Source organism: Balaenoptera ricei, chromosome 5 (assembly GCF_028023285.1).
Source record: "Balaenoptera ricei isolate mBalRic1 chromosome 5, mBalRic1.hap2, whole genome shotgun sequence".
Lineage (NCBI taxonomy): Eukaryota > Metazoa > Chordata > Mammalia > Artiodactyla > Balaenopteridae > Balaenoptera > Balaenoptera ricei.
Window position 1 is genome coordinate 121381067 of NC_082643.1, and position 21015 is coordinate 121402081.

At 39.9% G+C, this 21015-nt stretch overlaps 1 protein-coding gene across 3 annotated transcripts in view; it reads right to left on the minus strand.

Annotated features, from left to right (window-relative positions):
* The window catches only part of PDE5A (phosphodiesterase 5A), a 154017-nt gene that overhangs the window by 15539 nt on the left and 117463 nt on the right, over positions 1 to 21015 (minus strand). For all 3 annotated transcript variants that reach the window (XM_059923519.1, XM_059923521.1, XM_059923520.1), the window contains exons 12-16: positions 20465 to 20611; positions 15635 to 15760; positions 13725 to 13819; positions 5423 to 5510; positions 1611 to 1711 (exon numbers count right to left, since the gene is read on the minus strand). In XM_059923519.1, the coding sequence (XP_059779502.1) occupies positions 1611 to 1711; positions 5423 to 5510; positions 13725 to 13819; positions 15635 to 15760; positions 20465 to 20611 (557 nt within the window). The remainder of the gene's footprint in view (positions 1 to 1610; positions 1712 to 5422; positions 5511 to 13724; positions 13820 to 15634; positions 15761 to 20464; positions 20612 to 21015) is intronic.

Consider the following 21015-nt stretch of genomic DNA (forward strand, 5'->3'; position numbering starts at 1 on the left):
GTAAAATTTTTGGGGAAAAAAATCTCAAATGGTTTTTTCTCATCTTAGAATCCAATATAAAAATCATCATTTAAAAATCTTAAATACCTTACCTTCTTCTCTTCCACCATATTCTTTGGTTGAAACATTAAAATCTCACCTCGTTTTTAACTATGAATCACAAGTAATGGAAATTTCAATTCCTGAACATGATTTTAAGAAAATGAACCAGTATGAGTTAAAAGTCTGATGCCAAGAATGATTTAAGAAATTTTGTGTATGGCATAATAAGATCTATATGCTTTCAGTTTATTTTATATACCTCATTCACATATATTATGGTATAGGGTAAAAAATGTTCATAATAATTACTCTGTCACTATAAAGTTGTGAAGTCCTTCTGAAGCAAAGAATGACCAAGTAAAGTATAAACTAATATTCATTCACTGTATAGTGAATACCTCTATGTGCTCAACATTGTTAGGCATCTTGGGAAATTATTAGACATGAGTTCCTTTCACAGTGTTTAAAATCTAGTCAAAGACACAAACATAAGAGAAACTTACGTAACAAAACTGCCCGTCTATGACTAAGTACCAAAAACGAAAAGAGGTTTCAGAAGGGTTCAGAGGGGAGACCCATGTGGCCTAGAAAGGTCGGGAAGTCTTTGTGGTTACAGGTATTTTTCAAATTCTCGGTAATTTGATCATCTTTATTCTGCAATCATTTTGAATACACTGAAATTTACTATATTTTCTTTTACCCTAATTAACTTTAAAGTGCTCCAAAATCCAAGGAAACAGACTCTTTGAGATGTAGTTACTTTCAGATGCACAGCAGTGGATATCTGGTATGTGGTTTTGTGTGTCTCTTCTGTTTGTTTTTACTTCTCAAAAGTGGCTAAAACCATAATGCACATCCTCGTACAGAGGGAGAGAGGCCTGTGTTCCTGGGAAATCCCTTGAGTGTGACTGCCGGACTCCCCTCGCTCCCAAACGCGCAGCAAAGACCTCAGTCTCTGTGTGGGAAACGAATGCTTGCCCAAAGGCAGCAACGTCTTTCCTTGCTTTTAGAAAGGCAGTTTAATGATGCAAACATACCTACATCCCTAATACACTCTAATGCATACTTTAATTTTTGAATCATTAACTTCATTAAAGTTCTGCATTAATATCCTTCTTTTGCCGAAATCCAATAAAAAGAAACAAAATTTACTTGTCTGGCACTCAGCTCCTTTTCCGGCCCACGTAAGCTTGGATGACAGTATAAAGGAATTGTGAAATGGTCAGAAGTTGGGGGAGAGAAGGAAAGGAGGAAAAGCAAATGGCCTGTATAACCTTTAGGTTGGCCAACCTAGCTTGGAATGACCTTGAGATGGTTATTTGCTTTGCGCATTATTTCAGAGACAAACATCAGAAATAACTCTGTATTCTGTCATTTCTATAGCATTAAGTAAGCAGAAGGAGTAGACTTTCCTGGCTTCCTTTGAGAAACTGCTCCATAGTTTGATAGACAGCTTTGCCAGGACATCTGTCCTTATAATCTAAAAATATCCCAATGTGGATTTTTAAAGTTTGAAACAATGCAAACACATCCAAGACCTATTTATCAACATACTTCTTAAAACTTACTTAATGTACAGTGCTAGGTCTGTAGCTAAAATAGCTTGCTTGATTATTTTCAGCGTGGTCTTATATTCTTCAATGGAGAGGCCACTGAGAATCTGATTGCCCTTTATAAAAAAAAGAAAACCATCATTAGCATTCCACCTGGAGAAGCTGCTGATAAGAACAAAATCTGAAAAAATAGTCACATCTCTTAAACACATGCCTAGTATTCTGAACTCAGGAAGATAGAGGACACCTGCTTACATAAAGTAAATACCGTGAAATAATGTTTCCCCTCTATGCACCCACCCCCATCACCTTGTCATACAAGAAGAAACAGCTTCATGATGGTTCATGGGCCAAAGTATGCATGTTTCTCCAACTCTTCTACTCCTTAGGCTTTAGTCCAGGCCCCAAACCTAATAACTATATACCTTTTTCCTTTGGGCAGGCTAACTGCTATGATCTGAGAACAAGTAAAACTTTGAAAAATCAAAAACTGTATTAATAGATGTGAAGAACAGAGTGAGGAAATTGTAAACAATTGATTATTTTAAAAATCATTTCTCTATGGCTTCTGTAATAAATCCAATAACATTTCTGGTGCAGATTTATATAATTTTAACTTCATATTGAGAACAGTGTGTATTCCTCAGGAACATGCCAATACAGATGGGTAGAGGGTGTGAGCAATGATGTGCTTACTGGTGGTATAAAGAAAGCAAGAGCTGAAACATCTATAAGGAATATTTCAAAGGTGGCTAATCCATGTGCAAGTTATCTAAAGTTTTTGCTATGTAACCATTTTTTATTTCTTGCCTGTAATTTAAAGCACAGTGACTCTCTAATCTTGAACTAAGTAAAACACACCTTGGGTACCCAGAATATACTCAAAACAACATCTGTAATTTGAGTCAGATATGCTTCCTAAACCTCAGGGCTGAGAAAAAAAACCCAGAAGCTTAGAAATAGGGTCTGGAGGTAAAGGATTTGTTCTGAAGAAAGGAAACTGCTGAGCCAGGTTCAAACATTGGTTAGAGGATAACTGATGCTGAAATTGTGGTATACGTCTAATTAATGAATCTGTGATTACACAAGAAACCTTATTTTTAAATATTAAGCCACTTTAGATTCTGGGCAAAACAAAACTATATTCTGATACTTTTATTTATTTTAAGACAAAACTATTTCAAGTGGAAAAGTAGAAATGTCTTTTGGTATTGTATTTTTATTTTCCCTTCCAAAAACAAAGGCTATAAATTCTTGTGTATTGGTGCTTACAAAGACAGTATAGATGGGCCTTATAATGTGAGGCCAGCCATAGATATAACCAGATTCCTTTTATGTTAAGTAATACTATCTTACATAAGTTTTATGTTACCTAATAACAGAGAGAGCTGTGATAGGCATACTGTAGAATATGGGTTTTTTTAAAAAGGTTAGCATATTTTCTTTAAAACTAAATACGATATTAAAATGAAGTTTGAGCTGAAGGGCAAAGACAGCAAATTCCAATGAAGGTACAGATGTTGCTGCTACAACTCGACACACACATTCCTGAGAAGTCTCAGTTCGGAAGAACCACACACTAAAAATAACATGGTTTTTGGGAGAAACAGTGTTGGGGGCAGACCACTCAAAGCCTATGTAACTTTATAACCAGAGCACAAACCAAATCAAGAACTGGTACCTCTGGAGGTAACCTGGACAGGCCAGGCTAGCAAGTCTGGAGGCTGCCTCTGAGGACATTAAAGCAGCACAGAAGCAGCTGAGTGGAAATGGTGGTTTGTGGAGGCCCAGAGGCGGCACAGGGGGAACTGGATCGCGCAGACAATGGGGCTGTATTAAGGGAGGTGCTGAAGGAAGGGCAACCTCCTTCCCGTGGGCCCAGAGCAGCCCAAGGCGAGGGAGAGCGCCTCAGGGCTAAGCGCCCATTTTCAATATTCCTAAAACAGAACCGAAAGGGTTGCTCGTGCAGGAGCCAAGCAGAGGGCTTCTTCCTTCCTTGCTGAAGGTCAAAATTCAACTCCCATAATTCTGGCACCTTACCCAAGAAAACTTGTTCATGAAACAGTACAACTTATACATTTTACTGACATCATTCCCCTACCTCCCAATCATACATCAACTAATTCACGTTAAACAGTCACATCTGTAGCAGTCTGTACTACAGCATGTGCAGAATTTATAAGGAGGTGCCCAAACTGGCCACATAACTCTTATCCCTTCACCCGCACCAACAGGTGCGACTGCGTTCCCCTTCACTCAAGTAAGAGAGAGCAGCTTGAAGTCGCTGCGTATGCCTGCTGGAGTTTGCTGGGTGGGGTGGGCTCCAGTACCCTTGTGTCTGATTCCTGTCTGGAAAATCTACAAGGCAAGACACAGGCTGGCTAGGGCTAGGTGCTCTGATGGAGCAGTGAAGAAGAGGTTGCTACCCTACAGGACGGCCTGCCTTCTCTGAGTTTTGGAGGCATGGGGTTGGTTTAAGTCCTGTCCTCTTCAAGAGGACCACAAAGAAGGCAAAAGAACCTGAGCAGAAAGGAGCTGAAAGCCAACAATCAGAGTTCCAGGAGCTGAGGAAGGAGCCATAAGGTGATAAACTGCACAGAGATGATCACTCATATTAAGGCGACATCAGTGGAAAAGCCCCACAGTTAAGGCGCTCGGCCAGGATCACGGAATTACTCGTAAGAAAAGAACTTGGCTTAAACACCTACCAGGCACAAACAGGGGACACTCATCACACTACCAGTCTGTTGAGAATGTTCTTACCCCTCTTGTTTCCTATTCTCCAAGTCTGGAGGGGTAGGAAGGGAGATGGGGGTTTAGGGGTGAGGAAGGAGTCAGAAGAAACATGAGGGAGGGACGAAAGGAGCCAACCAGGGTGGGAAGAGAGAACCTGAGACTTTAAATCGAGCCCCAAATCTGGACTACTACATAGGGCTGCACATTTTGGTTTCTAAATTGAGAACTGTATGCTATATTTTAGGATGTGAAGTAGTAACTAGAAGGTAAAACTTATCAAAGAGTGACCACAAAAGTCATGGGCCGCCTGCGTTTTCTAGGGCTCAGGGAAGAACTAGTGCCACTGGGCAAATGTAAAGAGATGGAGGTAAAATTGCTTTAAAATTATATACCATGCGTTTGTGCTTGTTCAACGTAATTGCCTACAACTTTCACTGTTTTCTTATTATAAAGGTAATACACGCATACAATGGGTAATGTGAATAATGAACAACAAATCAAAATCAGAAAATAAAAAAAGGATTAATAGTTTAACTAGACAAAGACAGCCGTTGTGAACATTTTGGCATATATCATTTTAACCTTATTTTCCTTAACATAAATATGACTAGAGTAACATTATTATATGCTTTCTTACATTGATAAATATTCATTTAGCCAAATTGTTGAATAGCTTTCTTCCTTAATGAAAATGTTTATTAGTGGTCAAAAGTTTCCATAAAAAGAGGAAAAGGTATTGCTTTAGGAAAGAAAACCTTTGAGAGTAGTATAAACCACTTCATTTGACAAAAACAAAAACAAAAACAGAACTGAGAGCCATAAAATACCAGTTTTGTTTGTTTCTAATGTGGAATAACCAAATGGAGGTGAGTAACCAGTTTTCCCTTTTCAGGCAGCATTTAGACAGTTTTGGTTTCTAGAGAAGTGAGGCTGCGAAGATCTCAAATGTTTTGGCTTTGCCTTTCTTACCCAAAAAGGAATAAAGCATGCTCAAGAATTTATGTTACTGGGAATAAATCCAAAACTTAAAAATAAAACTGAATTTATAAAGCTCTCTGTTAACATTCTGCAGCCATAAATTAGGTACTTACAGGACTGTTGAGGATCATCAGGCACTGGTCAAAGTGATGATGTTCCATGATGGAATGGCAGTAGAGCTGAGCCAGTGGGTGTTCACTTCTGGGTTTGTTGAAGAAAGGAAACAAGTTTAAAAAAAGTATCAGTTTCCCCAGTATATCAGTTATCAATTTCTTCTTCTTATTGGTTAACTGAAAAAGAGGCTACTGCACAAAAATTAATCCGGCTAACAATTTTCTCTCCTTTTGCTAAGAAGAGTGAGGGAATCTCTGGGAAATACATATAAAGAGTCAAATTGTTTTCAAATACCAATGTTAACTGCTGCCGGTTCAAAGGATGAACAATTTCATTGGTTTTAATATTTATTAAAATAGTAGAAGGAATAAGGACAAAGGATTACCTTCTCTACACATGAAAAAAATCTCTGAAATAGCTGTGCCAATAATATTTTTCAATTTCAAAAGTGCAATTAATTTAAAATCTGAAATAAATTTCCATGCAAGCCTTTCTTCTGAAATAAGGCTGAAGGTCAGCATCCCTATGTGTGCCTGTATATAAGAAAAGAGTCAACTGAGGTGGAATTAGCTGAGGTGTGAGTGACGAGAGGCAAGGAAATGGGGGCCAGAGGGTGCACATCCCCTTCTGGAGGAAGGAAGGAGACAGATGAGTCAGAAAAAGCTCCCCACGTGGGATCCAGGTTATTTCAATGCAGGACATCCTGGCGGTGCTCTAAAATGAACTTGGGGGAAACAGTAAAGACCGTTTGGCTGAGTGAAGTGAGGGGAGGAATATTATAGTCAATTCATTATATGTAACAGAGTCACACATCAAGTTCTAAAGCATTGCAAGCAGAGTCCTCCACCTCCTACTTCTCATGACCCTTCACATGTGAACATAAAGCACCATTTCCACTCAGACAAAAAGTTATAGTTCTGAAAGTCTCTGTTTCTTGAATTAATAGGACAGGGCTTTATGAATTGTAAAGCATGATACAAGTGTTAGATAATACAGTTGATTTGTTATTCCTCTGTACTAGTACATGAATCATTATTTTACTTTGCATTTAATTTGTTGAAGATAGAGAAGCTACCCAAGACAACAAATGTAACACAGGAAAAAAAATGAGTTGGAGTGAGAGAAGCTTAAGGGAAAACAAAAACAGTAAAACGAAAATAAAGAGAATGGGTGATCTCATCTACTCCTAGTGTTTAACCCACCACCGACATTGCTGACTTCCAAACTGCCATGTTTTGTTGTTGTTGTAACCTTTCCCAAGTGAACTCGTGCCTTGTCTTCTTTGTTCCTTCCGTATTTAGTGAGTTGTACCATGGGTCAGATACTGTGCTTACCACTGGACAGTGGGAAGACAATGGATGGACTGAAATGAGCAGATTTGTAAGAAAAGATAAATTTGCTGGAACCAAGACTGGAGATGCATGGAGACTACTAGGATTTAGTTAGGAGACTAGTGGGAAACTGTTCTAGTAATGCTGGTAAGAGACAGCCTGGATTAGAGTGGTAGAATCCCAAATAAAAAGAGCTGTTTAGGGGGTAGATTAGTTAGGAGTTGGCAATGAATCCTGATGTTGGGAGCTAGTGGGGATGCGGGAGATGAAGGGGGAAAGTATGGAGGCTAAGCTTCTGCTTTGTCATTTCTGACATAGGAAAAAAGGGAGAAGATGATTAGAGATGGGGGGTGAAGGAGGGGAAGATGGACTAGTTGAGTGTTGGATCTATGAATTTTAAGGTGCCTGACGTACAACCAAATGGGTATAAAGGTCTGAACTCGGGTCTGGGCTGGAGAGAGAGATGTGGATCACATCAACATGCTTGGACATAAATCCAAGCCACAGGAGTAGATGAGGTGCTCCGGGGAGATGGCCCGGAATAAGAGAGGGCCTAGCATAAACAGAATCGATGATCTCCCTCCAAATCCTGCCTGTATTCTATAGTCTCTATTTTGGCAATAGCATTTTCTCATCACTCAGACTGCATAAGCTCAAGTCAACTTCAGTACAGCTACCGCCTTCCTCATTCCCTTCACTTAGAAAAGGAAAAGCTTCTAGAGTATCTGTTATTTTCGTTTATATGAGGAATCCAAGCACATCCAGTATTAGTTTAGTATCAGTTTTATTCTGCTAGGTGTTTATAAGTCTATTACCCTGTTAGACTGTATTCCTTTTGAGTTTGTTATCATTAGGGAAAACGAATCTACCTATTACTATTTACTGAGAGCCTATACCATGTCCAGCACTGAGCTAAGTAGTTTATATTTAATTTTTGCAACAATCCTCTAGAGGACACTTCAGCTCACCACATCAGAACCCTCGGTCCCACCTCATACTGCAGCCATTGATGTAGTGTCCAGCTTCACGCCTGCTTTAACAAACTGCACGAGGAGCCCATCAGAAGGCGCCTGCCCTGGCCCGCCGAGAATACCTCTCACTTCTGCCCACAGGAGGGCTCTCTGCACTCACGCTTGCTCAGCCTGGAGTGTGAGGAGTTAAGGCCTCTGGAGGTCCCCTGTGACCAGTGGGGTGTGGAAGCCTGTGGAGCTGCCCCCTCCCCCTACAGTCTCTGTCCTTTTGCGAACAGTTCTGGGTCTCATGTCGTAAGACTTCTCAAAAGCACCTGGTGGGACTGAGCACCAGCTGCCTGTATGGGTGGACAGCTGGATACCTCGTCCTTCTCCTGGCTTTCCCTTTCTTCTCTGTTTCCCACTCCCAGGCCTGCATTCCTGCTCCCTGGGATCACAAGCACTAATCAGCTATATGCACGCCAGCTTTTGTCTCAGGCTGTGCCTCCTGGGTGACCCAGGCTGAGACCTCTAAAACTGGCATTTTAGCATTTGTTTTTTAGATGACCAAAGGTTCAGAGAGATTATCTAACTTGTTCAAGGTCAACAGAAAAGGCAGAGCCGGGATTCACACGCATCCTTTCCGCTGCATCACACTGGCTTGTGACCCACAGCACCCTGCACGCAGTATCCACTCACCGGCCCAGTTAGAAGCTGGACTAGAAATGCGATTAGGTGGATATAACACAAACATGTTTAAAACTTCGAACGCACATCACATTTTTAGACAATGCCGAAAGGACGGTTTCACATTAGAGAAAATTCTTGGCTTGTGAGATAGATGAATGCAAATTATGTGTTTGCCTTTACTTACATTCTAAAAATATGGATTTATGAATCAATGAAAGGGTGACAAATTTCCCATTTACCAAGATATTCATGGAAACCAATGCATTCTATATCCTGCTACTTTTTACTCTTTCCAACACAAGGCTACGTTGCCTCTTTATTTGAGGGTGTGTCACAAGGACCCATTAAACCACTCCCGCTGCTGGGTTATTCCCACACGTCAGTGAGCAGTCACGGGCTAGCATGCCCTCCCTGCGTCTCCTCTTGTCCTGCAGTTGTTGGTCCATCTCTGAGAGTGGCATAAGGATGCCAATGCAGAAATCAAACCAATGTCTCCGAAGTACAGAGCCTTGGAAATCAACAGAAAATGAAAGTTCTGTGAGAAAAACAGCCACCCCAGCACAGTACTCCTTTTCACTGATTCTAACAACCGTCCTTAATCTGGCTTCTCATCCATATATATTGCTCTGGGCTCAAATCTCTTAGCGACCCATGTCAACCCATTTAATTCTTTTTTTTTTTTTTTTTTTTGGTAATTTATTTGTTTATTTTTAAATTTGGCATTAAAAAAATTTTTTTTATTATTTTTTGGCTGCATTGGGTCTTTGTTGCTGCACACGGGCTTTTCTCTAGTTGCAGTGAGCGGGGGCTACTCTTTGTTGCTTCTCATTGCAGTGGCTTCTCTTGTTGCAGAGCAGGGGCTCTAGGTGCATGGGCTTCAGTAGTTGCAGCATGCGGGCTCAGTAGTTGTGGCTTAGTTGCTCCGTGGCACGTGGGATCTTCCTGGACCAGGGATCGAACCCGTGTCCCCTGCATTGGCAGGCGGATTCCCGACCACTGCGCCACCAGGGAAGTCCCAACCCGTTTAATTCTTAACTTCACAATTTCTATCCAAATCATCACTAATGCCTTCTATGAGTCAGGGGTTATTTTATGTTCCTATTCTCTGTGACCACAGATATTCAAGTTGATGATTCATTTGACCTTGTGACCCCAGTTCTTAGACCTCCTTGACTCTGCTGATTGTCTTTTTTTCACATCAACAATAGACAATCTCTTCTTTGTTCCACAGCTCCTAGCTGCTACCAGGCATAGTCTCTTTGCTACTCCCTGTCCCTCCCTGGGAAAAAAAAAAGCAAGATCTTCAACTCCTATCTGTCCTTAACAGTATCCCCCTGTGAAAATAGCTAAAACGTGTTGAGTATGTAGTCTGTGCCAGGTACTGTTCCAAGCACTTTACATCTACTTATACTCCTTAATCCTTATAAGAAACCCTGTGAGACAGGCACTGTCATTATTCTACTATACAGAGAAGGAAACATAGAGAGTTTAAATGACTTGCCCAAGGTCACAAGGTGAGAATAGTCAGGATTCGAATTTGCACCATAACCATCACAGCTCCTGCGTGGTCGTCTAAGGACCAAATGAGCTCATGTATATAAGTGCTAGAAGGAGTTCCAAATGCCATGGGATAAGAGCTATATTAAGTGTTAGCTTCTATTATTATTATTACTATTATTATTAGCAACTAACTGAACTTGCACTTTATTCATATTCAGATCTCTAGTCTCTCAAGCCCTCCGACCTTACCAAGGATGATCTCACTGGCTAAAATAGACTCTCCTCAGTGTGAACTTCACAAATTGTGATTCCTGTGCTGTCTTTACTGCTCTTTTAAGTCTCTCGGAGCCTGCTGACCCTGTTACCACCGTGCCTATTCACGACCTTAGCTCACTCCTGTTCCTCTGTCACAGAGCAGAGAGGACCACGGTACAGGGCAAGTTCTTCCAGGACAACTATACATGATCTGATTGTCGTTACCAGGAAATTTTTTATTGATTTTGCTGAATCTCTTATCTTGAGAAAAACATTCATTTGGTCATTTTACCTCTTCTAACCACCATACTATGTATTACTTTCTCCTCATTGCCAAACCTCCTTCCCCCTCCGTCCTCCCTCCCAAAGGGCACACACACGTGCATACACACTTCTCAGGTCTTCATTGTTACCAGTGGCACCATCATTGTTAATTTCTTGGACCCGGAGTCATGATTTTCCCCCTTCCTTCCTGCATATAACTAGCTGTTCAATATTTAAACAATATTCTCCTTCAGTCTCTTCCTCCCTCTAGCCAATATGTGATGTTCACATACACCTGGCTTCCCCTACCTAACAGCTTTATGGCTGAACTCTGTGGTTCTAATTATTACCCATTTACCTTGTACCTTGCTTACAGACTTTTCTTCCTAAACAATGTCTTCATTACCCATTGCAGCAATGGCTCCTTGTCTTTTCACTACATGGAATATAAAATGCACGGCTTGGTTTTCCAGCTCTCCCTCGGAAGGGTCCTCTAACTTCCACTTGTTCATCCTCTTACTTTCCATCCCTGGTCAGTGAGCCTTCTGACCAGTCAGACCAGCCGTCATGTCTGTTCCATGAATATGCCCACTTCAGGGTGCTCCTGGAGCGCCTTCATGCTCTCCCCTCTCCAAATCCTACGCACTTCAAAGATCCGGTTGCAGTCTCACTTCCTCCATCAACAGTAAGGATGGGCTACGCCGATCATCATCAGTCCCCTTCTCTACTGACCACTTACGGCCCACGTTATCAAATAACACAGGACTTACTAGATACTTTCTGGCATTAATCACCATTGTTTCATGAAACTACGAAAATTCCTTGATAACAGAAGCTGAATTTTATACTTTTATAGCTCTCTTTCTGCCTAGCAAAGTACCAGGCCCCAGTAACTGCACATTATCTGTTTGCCTAAAATGTAGGATAATTTCACTATATTTATAAAACACCAATCCTGAATCTAACCAAATAAATGCATCTACAAGAGTCCTCTTATATTGACTGCAGGCCTAACGTGGGGAAATTTCTCTACATAAGCAGACGTCTTGCACTTCAGCCATTTTGTTCCGATGACTGCCTATTTTTAAAAGAATAATTCAATAACTATCTGGAATCACTCTTCCCTTCATCCACCCATGTGGGAGAAGAAAGCACAAGCAGTGAACTCTTCTCCCAAATATTTTACTGGCGTACTTGAAGCGCCCTTCATAATGGCAATCTTCCTAAGCCAAGAAGGAATCAAAGAATCAGATAATGAATCAAAACAGAGTTTCCTAAACCAGGAACATCTTACTTCAATTTAATTTTCTGAAAAGATGTTCAACAAGAACAAATGACAGAGTTCAGTTTCTAACTTTGCTACCATATGAGGGCTTTTTGTCTTTTTGATGTATTACTTTTATTTTTATGTCTTCTTTTATTGTTTTGGTTTTCTTTACAGAGTGTTTGAATATCTGATGAGGTCTGGACACAGTACACCTTTTTAGAAGTTAGTTCTTTATAGGGAAATATTTCTGATACTCTTAGTCTCCAAAGAGTCCCCTGGTTAAGAAAATCCTACTGGAGGTATCACTCGTTTACCACTAAGGAAAGAAAAAAAAGAAACATCCCTGGGAAATTCTTGGTTTCCTTTACTGAAACCACAAGGATGTAGGAAGAAATAAATATCTCTGAAACTCCTTTAATTTTTTTAAAAGTTATTATTACTTAGGGTAAGTCTGCTCTGCGGTGTATGTGAAAGCAAGATTGTGCAGTCTGACTTTTTCCCAGGACTTTTTTTTTTTTTCAAAGAGAGGATGACGTTTCTCCAGATGTTTTTCCGGGTAATTATTTTTAAATAAACAAAGGAAAAAATAGCTTAGTGGTTTTTTTCACTCCAAAGCAGGGCAGTGTGGCAATCCATACACTAATAATCCCTATCCTAATGATATGGTGTTCAGTGCTGAGGTAGGAAGAGAAGGCAGGACCGCTGGCTCTGATCCTTAGGCTGTGCTTGACTCTGCGCTGTAAATCTTTTCACGTCGTTGTTTCCTCCCATAAGTACTCCTGTGTCGATGTGAGGCTCAGGACCACAATCACATGACAAAGCACAGGGTACAAAGGACATGTCACCCAGCCAGTTCTCCAAAACATTAGACTTTAAAGAGGAGACAGCAAGCCTCTGATGGTCAGGCAAGAGCTTGCTATCTTTTCCCATCAAAGGTCAGCAGAGGACACGGTTGCTACATCGCTACAATTCTTTTTACATGAAGTTTTCCGTTCACTGTATTTAGATAAAGGGAATGTGATTAGAGAGCTTTCTGAAATTCCCTCAAGATATCAGACATGTGGAATTTCCTAGAGAGATCTATGCATTAGCTGAATCACTTGCATACCTTAAAAATGCGCTGTAGTAAGAGATTTCACCATTAAAATGTATGCCTTTCAACTAACTTGCTGCAAGAAAATTAAAATGTCACAGTGGCTCAAAAATCCGATGAAAAGTGATATCACCTTTATTATCTCATTTGTCATTGCAAATGCTACTTAAGCGTGGTCCGGAAGGGAGCCTGAAAAGCTTGTCTGAAGAGTTAGTGTCTTACTCGCAAAACCAGCCAAAACACGGGCTTCTGATGATGACAGGACTATCATTAGCATCTGCTCCTAAGATTTATTTAACACTTAGATATGTACCAGGCATTATACCTGGTAGTGACGTGTGTTATGTCTTAAAACTTATATGAAGCCTATGAGGTAGGAATGCTGTTATCTCGACTTCACAAGCCAGGAAATGGAGGTGTAGAGAGACGAGTGTCCTGCCCACGGTCACACAGGAACTCTGTGGCAGAGGTAGGGTTTGAATCCAAGTCTGACCCCAGAGCCCAAAGTCTCCAACACTGTGTTCCACTGCCTTCACTAAGACCAAAAGCCTCTTTCTAGGCAGCACTTACTAAGTACTTAGGATAGAGCTAAGCACTTTTCAAATATTACCTTTTATTCCAGGGTGAAATTCTACCTTTTCTGATCTAGTCTTAACAGTTTGCCAATGAAGCTCCTAAGTTGGGTGTATATAAAATAAAGCAAAACGCTTGGTAATTATCTAATGAAGTAAGATTCTCAACATAAATAGTTTTTGAACTTCAGGCCAGAGACGTTACCAACACAATATTGGACTTGCATTATTTTTTCCATTTCCCTTAAATAAAACCAGAGTATGTTATGGGAACTTGACCAACTGAAATTTTGTACCATCAAATTATGCTGTGGCTTTTACTTTTAAAACTACAATTTAAAAGAAACAGTCTCTTCTGTTGCTGGGGTGAATGCCTTACCGCTGTATGTAAGAGTTATTCACACCGCGGTGATCCAAATCGTGGCTTAAGGCAGCAATCAGCAGTGCGAGTATCTCCAGGTCAGTCAGCCTGTTCTGCACGACCGAAGAGCAGAAGAAAGAAAGAGAAAGAACAATTTGGTAAAGCGCATTATACCACCTCTTTCCACCAATCACGTGGTTTTTTCCTTAGTGCTTTACATATGTGCTTTCTAGTCCCACAGGACTCACGCTAGAATCCTACTCTGCAGGCAATCAGTCGTACTTTGTTTTCAGAATGGGATTATCATTATCAACAGAAAAAGTTCAAATGCCTCAAATAATCAATAACCTGTCCACCTATAGTCAATATTTTTAATTCTTAAAAATCTATATATGTATATGTGGAATAATCCAAATAAACTTTTTTTTTTTTTAACATCTTTACTGGAGTATAATTGCTTTACAATGGTGTATTAGTTTCTGCTGTATAACAAAGTGAATCAGCTATACATATACATATATCCCCATATCTCCTCCCTCTTTGCGTCTCCCTCCCACCCTCCCTATCCCACCCCTCTAGGTGGTCACAAAGCACCGAGCTGATCTCCCTGTGCTATGTGGCTGCTTCCCACTAGCTATCGATTTTACACCAAATAAACTTTAAATAATTGTTTTCTCTCTGATTTTCAGTTCCCTGCAGATTCTGCTGCCTTCGCTCTCTGTTATCAGTTGCTATATCCTTCACTCTCTCCTATTAGAAGCATAGACAATGTGAATATTAGCAAACAATAGAAAAAAAAGAGGATTAGGAATGAAAATTTGGCTTTGAAAAGTTGTGCAATATATTCCAAAGCCAAATAGAGGTTATTTTTTAATACCTGCCATTTGTATTATCTGTATTACTGTTCTCCTTCATTAGAAAGAAAACACAAGGTAAAACTATTATCAGCTGTATTCTGCTGCAACTCTCAACTTTCTATATAGTATGTCTACAACATACACAAAAATCACCATTTTGTTATTCTTCATAAAAATCAAGGATAGACTTCAGTGGTATCGTCTTTATGACCATCCCATACTCCCAAATAAGTTCACCCTACTTCTTATAAATGTTTGCTATGGCAGGAAAGTACTACTATGGTATTTGATATGGCTTCTTGGACAACAATCACTTTTTTTAGCTCTAGCCAGCTAAAATGTGCACTCTATGAAAGTAGAGACAGCGAATAACATTTTTAGAATTTATTAAATAAAAAAAGAGCATGGAAGCTCTGAATTAAAAACAGTTTTATGATGTATGCCTGGAATCACTGACATAGAATAACCTGTCGATTCCCACTGAAGTTAGAATCTAAGGACAGTGATGTGAAAAATTTGGCCCGGGAAAGAACGAATTACGTGAACGTTTTCTGCATTGATCTTCCTGTAAACAGTCTCTGGTCAATGTATATGAAACCAAAACCTTTTCCATGAAATAGTACTTACAAAATTAGCAGAGTGCTCCAGAGAAAATGTGACAGAGAACCCTGGACTCATCTGTGGAGCCAAGTTCAGGACCTGAGAGGTTTTTGAGGAATTCTACTATGGAGCAGGTTGAATGTGAACATGAGAAATTTGATACTTTTCTTATATTGTAGAGTTTTCCTCTGAAGGAAGCATTTATTTGCCCAAAGGCTATTAAGTTTAACATGAAACTATTTTAAAGATTTTAAAAACTAGGCCATATATATTATATATGAAAGAAAATTAGAAATTATTTTGCCATACCAGTCTTCCTTAATTAACAAAATGTAATTTATTTTGTATGTGGCATTAAATATTATTCTCAATCATCATTAGTGCACATTAAAAAACACTTGAAAGAATATGCTGTATTCTTGCAGCAAAGCAACAAAATGTCTTAAATATATAAATGGCTCTAAGAAGTACCTGAATTTTGCCTGCTTTTAGTGCGGCAAACATGCACTGAGCTGTATTAAAGGCATGTCTCCAATTATGATAGGCAACATTCTTCCGATAGTTCTTCTTAACACTTAAGATCCACCTGCAAAGAACCTTTAGGAAATAAAGCGTAAGTAGTAAAAATAACTGCTGACGTTTATCACACATTTATTAATCTTCACGCACTGTACAAAGCATTTACATCTAACTCCCGGGACTCTGAGGGAGGCACTACCATTTTGATCATTGTACAGATGAGGAAAGTGACATTCAGAGACTTGCCCAAGGTCACAGTGCTTGTAAAGGGTGGGCCCAAAAGTCAAACCTCAGCAGTTTGACTTCAGAGCCTACCATGCAAACCACCATGTTAGCTAAGTTAGATGTGAAATGCAAGGCAGCTCGAAGAAAGGTACTTTTGTCATGGGTAGGGCACAGACTAGCTTTTTACAAGATATTATGTCCGTGTGTCATCAGGTAGGAGAGTCCAGGTAGGCAGTCACACGTGCATGAATTCACTCTCAGGGAGCCATGCAAGCGGCCAGTCTCCAGTTCTTCTCATGCTCCCATTCTGTATGTCTGCAAAGGTAACTGTGCGAGGCTCTGGGGATGGCTTGGGGGCAAGGCACACAGCACATGTCCAAGGACAAACTGGAGCTCCAAGTCCCAATCTTTGTCCCTTTTAAACTATGCTTAAATATTCAGGCAGAGTTACTGCTTGGTTACCAAGAAGTAATTAACAAAAAAATAATATATGCAACATAAAGCCCTGGGCTGTGTGTGTGTGTGTGTGTGTGTGTGTGTGTGTGTTACACTCATATTTTAAAAGATGGGGAAAAAAAGGATAGACTTCAGAAAAATCTCACAAGCTGGGTTTAATTCAACTCCTAAGTGGTGTATTCAGTAAAATCCCCAGGGACTCATGGGCTGTGAGCTTGATAATTTTGTGTTTGTGTTAGCATCAGAGTCTGCCTCTCTTCAATACTGAATGATTTACTATACTTTTGGGGATCTCTAAAAATAAATATGTGCTTCTCCCTACGTGTATCACTGGAGATATTTCAAACACAAAGGGCATTGCCCTGGGGAATAGAAAAAGTACCAGGGAAACGAATGTTGCTTTAACAATATTCGACACAGTTTGATTGGCTGCAAAAGTAGGCCAAAAACAAGGTTTCTTCTTTGTTGGTAGAAATTGTTTATAGAGGATTTGGCAGAAAAATCAATGCTTTCATATCCTCCCTTTTCTTTTCAGGTCTCTTTGTTCCTGTTCTATGACGCAGTTCACAGGGAATTCTGATAAAAAGAACCCAAATGTCCCCTAGCTCTTTCACCCCTGAGAAACCATATTTCCCAGAGGATTTCCGTATGCCTAAGGTTGACGTGCTAACCTGAAGTACATTGCAGCCTGGCCATTTCTCAACAAAGTCGACCCCGAAGATGATAGATTCATCTTATTAGGAGAATTTTAAGTAAGAGCAATTAACTTTCTTTGATATGCTTAGAAAGTGAAGTGTCATAGAAAATTACTGGTGATTAATTAAAGAGTCAAGGAAAATAAGCAGGAAAACCCAGAAATTTAACCTATGGACATATCTCTTTACTAATCATAAATCTGTAGATATAATTAAATAGGCACTTATGCATATAATGTGAAATAATGACCAAAATGACTCTATGAAACCTAATTCCTGATAGACTACTCTATTCTGCTTCTTCTTCTTTTTTTTTTCTGGTCACGCTGCGTGGCTTGTGGGATCTTAGTTCCCCGAACAGGGATTAAACCCGGGCCATGGCAGTGAAAGCGCTGAGTCCTAACCACTGGACTCCCTATACCGCTTCTACGGAAATGGGCCTATTGAACTAGGTAACCCAATGGATACCCCACTGTATCTAATTAGTAACTAGATTCAAGTACAGTTTTGGATTCTGTTATCAAATGTTCTTAACAGCATTTAGGAAAATTATGGTCAGATCTGCTTAATGCTTGGTGGATATGCCTGGCGTGTTCAGATCTGTAGTACAATCTTTTGTACAGGACTACTGAATAATTATGCGCAGTTTGGAAGGCCCTAGGGAGCATGCTCAATACACTGAATCAGTCTCCAACATTACAAAGGCTTCCTAAGTCCTGCACGGCATCCTTAAGATGCTATGGGAGAAAGCAAAGAAAGAAAAAACACAGCTCAGCTCCTGCCTTCAAGAATTTCAATCAGTAGTGAGTGAAAGTAACAAAAGCGCACATATAAAGGAAATAAATTCACATAAAAGTGAGAGCACAAATTTATAAACTGTCAATAGCATTCCAAGTGGCATGAAGTCAATCCTAGGGTTCTCCCAGAAGTAGAGATTTTTAAGTCAGGCTCTGAGGAAAAGTATGTTATGGCACAATATACTTGGAGCAGACTTGGAAGTGGAGGCGTCCTGTCCATTCAGGGGAGGAATGACACGTAAAAGACAGAAGGTCAAGGAAAACAAGTACAGCACACGCAGATTTGTTGGAGTAGAGTTGAAGAATCTGCTTCAGAGATCAGCAAGAATTATAGGAGAGTAACTCAAGATTTGGAAGCCAAGCAGAGACATGAAGATCTGACATAACTTTCAGTAGGAAATATTCTTTGTCGGGGCACTTCATGATGCTTAACATCCTCTCTAGCAGTAACATTTTAATTTTATCATCCTAAAATTATATCTGAAATGTACAGTGACAATAATATCTGAAATAAACAAAACAGAAGAGTCACTAAGGCAGGAAGGCCAACCAGAATAATAGCAATGTTCATGTTGATGTTGGCCGGAATTAGAATAGTAGTTATTCAAACAGAAAAGGAGAGGAGATGAATGAGACATTGAGGAGAAATATCTGCCTAATGGATAAACATTCAAGGAAAGGTAAAAATCAAGACTGTAAGAGAAATTCTCAGTGACTATCTTCATACCCAACACTCAAATGCTATCTAAAAGCTTATGTTTTTAAGAAATAAGAAATAAATCAACTTATATAAGAATTTCATAAGTAGGTACAAGGATCATATTCCTGTTCTGTCCAGGCCCTTTCAACAGACTCAGCACTAGTGTAAAGTATGGGCGATCTCAGGAATGGAAAGGGATTTGAGTCGCTATCTAGGTTTATAAGTCCCGTGACTGGCAAGAAGCAGAACTAAGATTTGCATTTAGAACTTCTGGCTCTAAATGAGATCTTTATTCCATTAATAGAAAAGGCTTTTTAAAATGAGCCCTATAACCTACAACAGAGAAATCTGATAGGGGAGTATAACCATGGTCAAATTTGGTCTAAGGAAGGGATAACTGACATGTACTCTACACCTGTATATTAATCAAAATATACAAGTGTGCACACATACACATGCATGCAAATAGACAATCTCACAGATGCATGTGTAATTCTCACAGGACTCCCATAGGGGAGGTCATACCACTATTCCCAATTAACAGATTACAAAACTGAGAATGTGAGAGATTAACTGCCCAAAGAAATTAGAGGTAATCACTAGTAGAGCTATGACTCAAAATCCATGAACTTTCTACTCCACCATGCTATGTCAATTTCTTCATTTGTAAAACAGGGACAATAATAACCAAAGAACCTTTCTTGAGAGCTTCTTAAAATAATTAAATGATATGATATCTCTTAATCAACACGCTCTTATAGGAGTGAAATATTACTAGAGAAGAGTCTACAGACAGCTGGTCTTTGTTTTCACCCAAGAATAATATAAACTTCGGTTAAATTAAAGAAGGAACTAGATTCGGGCCCCCAGTAATACCAGAAATGACACCGTATTACCCTTAGCTGTATTAGCCCTCAGTTTTCATGCCTCAGTGAGGCTTTGAGAGCAGGGACGACTTATCACTGAAATGTGTACCTAGCACAGTACAGGATACACTGTTTATTGTTAATGAATTTTCATTTTATGAATGAATGGATTGCTGGATAGTGGAGGCCTTCAAGGTATTTACATTTCCAGATAGGAAATCTGTACGAGGAGACTAGACATTCAACTGACCGGAAAAAAGTAGTTTTAAAGGCAAATTACTGAATTTTTTTTTCATATCGGCCTTTCTATTCTCCCTTATTCTTTGATGAGATACACGTAGCCATTATGAAACAGAATAGAATTCCCTGATATCTCCCAACTGGTATTAGAAGGTACTGATTTCAGTCTTGCTATTTTCTGAGAGGCGAATAAGGTAATCGACGGGGGTTAAAATCAGTTTTCATCTTCACCCCATATGGGTGACCCTGTTTGAACCAAGAGCTTGGCTTCACATCAACCTCTTCACTCCCTCATTTCCAAAGGAGTTCACTCTGTTTTGGTCCTTCTTTCTACTGTGTTATCGTAACCTCCACAATCAGATCATGTTACTTCCCTGCTTAAAATTCCTCAGTGACTCACCATTGTTTTCAGGATAAAATCCAAATTCCTCTGAATAGTGTACAAGGTTCTACAGGATCTGCTTCTTGGTTGCTTTTCTCACCACTCTCACCCCCTCAACCAGTGCTCCATGCCTCCAACCCCCTCTTTCTGTCCTCCTGCCTTTGCACATCCTGCTCTCATTGTTGGGAATATTCTCCCCTATTCTTCAGCCTGGTGCTTGATACATGTGGGAACCCAATACATGTCTTTTTAATGGCTGATAACTTTTCTTTAAACATCCTGGGTGTGCATTAGGTGACAGTATGTGAATCTCTGAAACTTAAAAATCCTTATTCCATACTAGCATCCAAAACTAATTCTCTTACACACACACACACACACACACACACACACACTCCAGAGGACATCACCGCATTCCTACCTCATGTTTCATCTGGAAGTTCTGCACAAGGTTGAGGTCAGTGAACATCCGGATTGTGCACAGTGCCGTTTCCAGGTCAGATAGCTCAAAGTCACTGAAGCTGAAGTCGGTGATTTTAAGGGTCTGGGCAGATGGTACCATGGCAGCCTTAGGTAAGGGGAGAAGAAGAAAGTGAAATAAAGCTGTTAGAGCAGCAGTGATTCACAAAGCTTTCTTGCTTTGCTATGGGGAAATAGCACACTGTGTTTATTTTTTTCCTTTTAATGTCATATACTAGAAATCTTTTAATGTAGAAGTTACTCCTTTTTTTTTTTTTTTTTTTTTAAAACTGAGCCACATGTGGGTAACTAATATGGTTCCAGGTAGGCCAGGTGGAGGAGAGAGGGTAACTGTACCTAGAAGAGTAGGCAGAACTAAGGACTCCAGTGACCCTGCCCCTTTATACCTCCTCAGTGTTATTCGTTCAACAGATATTTATTGAGTAATTATTGGCCCCGTCCCAGAGGATAAGTGGTGAGCCGGATAATGATAATGTTCTAAGCATTTTACAC